The sequence below is a fragment of the Kryptolebias marmoratus genome, linkage group LG3, assembly GCF_001649575.2.
Source record: "Kryptolebias marmoratus isolate JLee-2015 linkage group LG3, ASM164957v2, whole genome shotgun sequence".
Classification (NCBI taxonomy): domain Eukaryota; kingdom Metazoa; phylum Chordata; class Actinopteri; order Cyprinodontiformes; family Rivulidae; genus Kryptolebias; species Kryptolebias marmoratus.
The window spans coordinates 18,420,746-18,426,802 of NC_051432.1; the positions used below are offsets into that span (position 1 = coordinate 18,420,746).

Sequence of the window (6,057 nt, forward strand, 5' to 3'; positions counted from 1 at the left end):
CCCCCCCCCCCCCCCCCTTTTTTTCCTTCTTTGGTAAAAATTTTAAATAAATATTTGAAATATCATTCTTGTGTCCTTTTCCCTTTGTTTTGTCACAATCCCTGAGCCAGGTTGTGACAAAGAACAATGGATGAAGACCACTTTAAATGGTCACAAGAAGCAAAGTTTACAATGACTGGTTTAAAACTAACAAACTGTGCATCTAAGAGTCATTATCCTACAGTCTTTAACTTTCAGCAGCATAAATAAAAAAAAAAACCTGCAAAGCATGACAGTTTTAAGTTTTAAGGCTTGCTAAGCTTACACTGATCTAAGAAACAAGACACATATTTCTTATTTACAGGATACCCCATATATTGAAAACAATTTTCAAAATGTTTGTCCTTTCATTGAAACCGAACAGGCCATAAATATGAGGCAGATCTTAAACTGATCTGTCCGTGTGTGTGTGCGCGATAGTGTCGAGGCTCATGTGTGTACCCTCCAGAGGCAGTAAGGCAGGGCAGTAGTAGTGCAGCACAGCAGCTATTGCACAGCCATTAGATAAATCTTTGACCGCAGAAACCAGGGGGAACGTAGGAGTCAGCTTGGACTGCACTTTGTCCTTTCTGTAGCGAATCTAAAGAAGAAAAGACCGGGGAGGAAAAGGAACAAGAAAAAGAAGAAGATTGTTATAAACACATAAAAAAACTAAAGATAAAAAAGAGCAGGGTTCATACATAGTACATAAAATGGCAAATAAATTAAAAGATAATAAAAAATATAGGTTGAAGGGTTCAATTAGATTGAAAAGAAAATATAAAACCAGCCAGGACAGTTTTTTTTTCTGTCAAATAAGAATTAAAAGCATTGTGAAGCCAGGCAAACTGCAGTGAGAATAAAAAAAAAACAGAAATAAAGCAACAAACCAAGTGATGCCTCACCGAATAAACAACTTCACACATAAACACACACCAACCAGAAGGTGCAGACTAAAGCTTAAAAACTACAATGGAAATAAAAAAAGATGGTTACGGGTAGAAAAATGTCTGTGAAAATGAGGATGTCTTCCGGTGTCCATGCTTCAGAAACAGACAGTGATAACAGTGAGGGTTCGGATCTAATACATCATCAAATAAAAGCCCAGATGGTGTACTGCTATTTAACATCCAGATGAGATAAAAGCACACCTCCGCCCAAAAAAAGAAATGCTGTTAGTTTTTCTGCTGCACTCTGCCCTGTTAAAGGAGGCTGGAGATGTTAAACATCCACGAGACGCCTCTTTTAACACGACTTTTTAACACAAAGTGTAAATAAATCGTCCTAAAAGCTGATGGGTCTAAACTGATCCAAACAGTCCCAGGGTCGGGGCGGCGATTAGTTCGCAGTCAGTCAGTCGCTGGTCGAAGGTGTGGCGATTGATCGGTCTGTCAGTCAGTTGAAAGCATTGCTACAGGCGACGAGGAGGATGGGAGTGAGAAAAGAGGGAGGTGTTATACGTTACCACCGGCGGCTTATTCCCAGACTCCTTCAAACAAAAAGCGATAGCATGCTGGATGGGGAGGGGGATGGCAGAGAGAGGGAAACAGGAATAAATGACAACGAGGTAGGTCATAATTGGGAACCGCCACACCACAAAGTCACATGATTCTGCTCAAAAGGGGGACAGGAGCGACGGGGGGGAAGGAAAAGGAGGAGAGGAAGGGAGCCAACATATGGGGCTTTTTGATAACCATTAATCAATAAAGAGATCTCCTCCCCCTCTTCCCCTAAACAACAATAATCTGTGTATTTTGAGATGATGACTAAATGTTTAATTCAAAAACACCTGAACCAGCATCCAAAACATCATCAGCTGATAACAACGAGCAGCTACAAAAACACAAGACAAGTCGATGCTCAGTTCAAATAGCCATCAAAACTTTTCCACACAGGGACAGATAAATTGCCAGCAGGCACAATAAAGCCAGCCATGGCAGAAACTGAGGGGGACAGAGAAAGGAACAAAGGAATGGAGGACACTTACTGGGACTAGTTTCCAGTACCAACGGTTGGACTGAGACTGCCAGAGAGCAAAGAAAGACAGAGGTGAACCAGAGACGGAAGCAGACCACAGCTGACGTCAGAAGTTTCAACACCAACACCAACGAGACACAACGGCTTTGGAGAAAATCATTGTGTGTGTAGATGTTGATTTATCACAGAACTGAATGAAACTCTCAGAAGGTAATGATCGGATTTACATCCAATTAACTTCTGGAGTCGACCTGATTCAAGATGGTCGCCACAGCTTCTCGACCTCAGCAAACACAAAAATGTCCATGACTCCGTCAGCTTTACGGATATTCAGCTAAAATTTGGTGTGGTGGTAGCCGAGAGTCATCCCCATCACATACTTAGAGCGCTAACAGATCATGTCAGAGCTTAGATTAAAATGTTGGCATGCAAAGAGGCGGGCGATAGGCATTCCCTTCAAGGACTTCATTTTTAAATCTGAAAGACACCTTGAGACGTCCTCAGTGTTTTGTTTAAATGTTAGCCTTGGTTTTAGATAAAGACGTGGTTAAAAATTCAATTGTGACAGTTAACGTAGGTGGAACGAGCAAGAGAAAGTTGATTTTTATTTTTAAAGAACAAAAGGTGTGTGAATTATGATTCTTTTTACCGTTTCCTGAACAGGCTGCAGGTCTGAACATGTCTGGGACTTGGCAGGCTCTTCTTCTTCTGTGCTTTCTCTCAACTTCTGGTTCAGCTAAAAGCACAAAACAAAAACCATTAGAGGAAAACTCCATTACAGTTCATAAGAAACAGCAGACAGGACTTGCTGTGACTATGACACATTGAGAACAATAATGTAAAGCTGCAATACACATTCATGTCTCTCATACACCTAGAGGTTGTCTAAGACTGTTGATTGTTGCCTTTAAGCTCCAAATGTGGAGGTACAGATGTGTCTATGTTCTCTGATGACAGAAGACAAGTCATATTATGTTTTATTTCAGCTGTTTTTGTAGTTCACTATCATAACACACTGCTTGAAAAAGTCATTTTTCCCATAAGGTCATATATTTTTGATGGAAAATGTGTTTTGCGTCTCTTTTTTTGTAAATTTCCTGAACGGAAAGTTTCCAAACTTCCATCTTCCAAAACTGTCATGTTTTTGTGAAAGTTAATTTTTAAGCACAAAAAGACCCTCCCTGAAAGCTGTTGATTAAGAGCGACATCAACACCGTTCCCTTGGTTTTGGTGGTCTTACCCTGTTGACCCAAAACAGCAGAGCGTTCTCCCACGGCGCACCGACGCCCAGCTGCTCCGCCTCTTCCGCCATCTTCACCTGGCTGATCGTGTCTTTGGCAGCCAGTGACATCAGTGAGTCGATGAGGGCGAGGTGGGCGTTCTGCACCAATCAGGGACAGGAGGGACACGTTGAATCAGGTGAGCACAAAGTCACAGATGATTTGATAGAAAATTAAACTTTAATAAAAAAAGTAACACAGGAAAGGATACTTTAACAAAGTATTTTCTCAAATGATGAGTAACTAAACAGCACCTTTGTTGTAACAATGCTTCTTGGTGTTTTATTCTGTTGGAAAGCTTGTTTTTTTTTCTTTTTAAATGGTGCCACATTTGTAAGAAACCTGTATTTGCCATGGTCCTGAGGTTTCATGTTTGTGGTTGTTGTGTTGTTTTGTTTTTTGAAATTGTGTTTATATTTTACCAAGTTTTTCCTTATTTTTGGTTTTAATTTCTTGCGCTACTTATACTCCGGTCCTCATTCACTCATCAGTCTGCCTGTTCCTCCGGTGCTCCTCGTTGGTTTAATTCTCAGCTGGTTGGTTTTATTCCTTATCCTTATCCTCCAGGATGCGCTGTTCCCCACAGAATAAAAAAACCTCCAGACTTTGGGAGTGGAAAGGATGGACCGACCGGCCTGCCTGCAGTCCTGACCTCAACACCACCGAACATCTGTGGGATCAGTTTGGACGTGCCGTTCGTTCCAGAGTGACCGACACAACCACACTGGCTGATCTACGGTTGAGAATAGCATGAGGAGGTGCCAGGCTGTTGTGGCTGTGTATGGTTTTTCCACATGCTACTGAGGCCCCTGATTGTTAAATAAATAATCTGTTTAACTGACAATATGCCTTGTTTCTTTAGACTTCAGTCATCCAATCCCATTAAAAAATAAATAAATAAAAAAGAGTCAATTGCAGAACAAGCTGCTTGGCAGAGAAGATTTGATAAGTTTTTCATGGCCACAGAACCCAGAAATACATTTTTACTAACAAATGAGGCACCATTTAAGGGGAAATAAACAGGCTTTTCAACAATTTAAGATTCATCGGCAAGAAGCATTGTTACAACAAAGACATAATCAACATAATCTCATTTACATATTTGATTTAAGAATTGTGCTTTTTAGAGCACAACAATAATCTGATCTCAAGAGATCAGCCACAATTAAAGCCTTAATTAAAATTTATATTTAATAATAACAAAATACCTTTCTTTCTCATTATTTTAGTTAAAAATGATTTTGATATGATATCGACATGACGTGATTTATGATATGATACAATATGATAAAACACAATATGATGCAGTACAATGAATAAAAAATCCAACATGAGTGAACTAATGGCCGAACATTTATAAAACCACACACACACACACACACTCTCACCGTATTGATGGGGGTGTTGCTTAGGTCCTCCTCCGTGACGTCTACATCCTGGACCTTCGCAGCGACACCTTTCTTGGTGAGGAACTGCAGCAGGGCTGAGTTATCCGCCGGGGCCCCCTGAGGCGCTGGCAGGGGGCCCCCGTGCGCCTGAACCAGCAAGGCCTGAGCTCGGCAGTAGAGCTCCGGGGAGAGGAGCAGCTTGGTGACGGACAGCTTCAGGTGCTCCTGGTCATACTGGTCCTTGTAAAGCGGCTCTCTGAGCTCCACAGGAACATTTTCTGGAAAAAAAAACAGCCTTTGTGAGGTCTGTCTCTAAAATAAAAACTACACAATTATATAAAATAATACATTTAGAGAAATATGAAAGATAACTCTGGATCTGGATCTTTTTAAATTCCATTAAGACCAACTTTTCTAGCCTGTTTGGTTAAATGTATCATGATTCATGAGACGAACTGATTTCAGGTGTAACGTCACAGCAGTTGTTGATAAATTAAACTTAAAATTAGACTCAAATTTCTGCAGGTTCATTTGCAGATCTATTTTGAGTCTATATACTATAACTACACAGTGAATAAATATGCTAACTTTGTGAAAACTAATAAATCTGTGGAGGAAAACCTATAACTTTCTCACTGGTAGAGAAATCAAAATGTTCAAACATGGTTTAACAACATGAAAAAGAATTATGGGGTACACACACACAAAAGCTATATAATTAGATATATCTTGACTAAACAAATAGTTTGTTATTTAGGTCTAAAGTTATATACATTTCTATTATTTTTAGATGTTTCATTTTAGTCAAAATAGCCTAAAAAAGACATTTCCACCATTAAATGTGCTTGCAGGTGGTGCTTATTAAGAAATCCTAATGAATTAACATGGTTAGAAGATGACAGCTGCTTAGATTAGCATGTTAGGTTTGTGCCATGTGTAAATTTAGGTAAGAGATGAGACATTTTAAAAATATACAATTTACTGTAAAAAAAAGGCAGTGAATCTTAAGCAGCAAGCTGAGATAAATACAGAATGAAAGGTCTTTTCTAAATCAGCCAAAGGACTTTCTCTGAGCAGTTTGTGGTTCGGGGATAAAACAAATCTGACCTTCCTTTAGGCATCAGGGGGGGAAAAAAGTCTGTGCTGCATTGTTCATTAAGAGAGGCATCCCTTCCACTGCAGAGGGAGGTGTTTCTGCACAGGAAAGGCTACTGCAGACAGACTGCAGATCGTAGGTTCCAGTAAAGAAAAGTTAGTGAGTTCTGGATGAATCTGGGGGCGGGTTTCCTCTTTGGAAATGAGGCGACAGTAAGTGACAGAGTCTGACTGCAGGAGAGGATAATGTCATCATCTGCATGGACAGCTCAGCTAGGTTACTCACGAGAGAGAGAGAG

The 6,057-nt window shown here is 40.2% G+C and overlaps 1 protein-coding gene across 4 annotated transcripts in view; it reads right to left on the bottom strand.

Moving 5' to 3' along the window:
* Positions 1-6,057, bottom strand: part of LOC108229982 (calmodulin-regulated spectrin-associated protein 3) — an 18,417-nt gene that overhangs the window by 7,212 nt on the left and 5,148 nt on the right. For 2 of the 4 annotated variants that reach the window (XM_017405750.3, XM_017405725.3), the window contains exons 2-7: positions 4,664-4,941; positions 3,236-3,376; positions 2,645-2,731; positions 2,006-2,041; positions 1,484-1,531; positions 481-619 (exon numbers count right to left, since the gene is read on the bottom strand). In XM_017405750.3, coding sequence (XP_017261239.1) covers positions 481-619; positions 1,484-1,531; positions 2,006-2,041; positions 2,645-2,731; positions 3,236-3,376; positions 4,664-4,941 — 729 coding nt within the window. The remainder of the gene's footprint in view (positions 1-480; positions 620-1,483; positions 1,532-2,005; positions 2,042-2,644; positions 2,732-3,235; positions 3,377-4,663; positions 4,942-6,057) is intronic. The other 2 variants (XM_017405734.3, XM_017405742.3) reach the window with 2 other exon arrangements.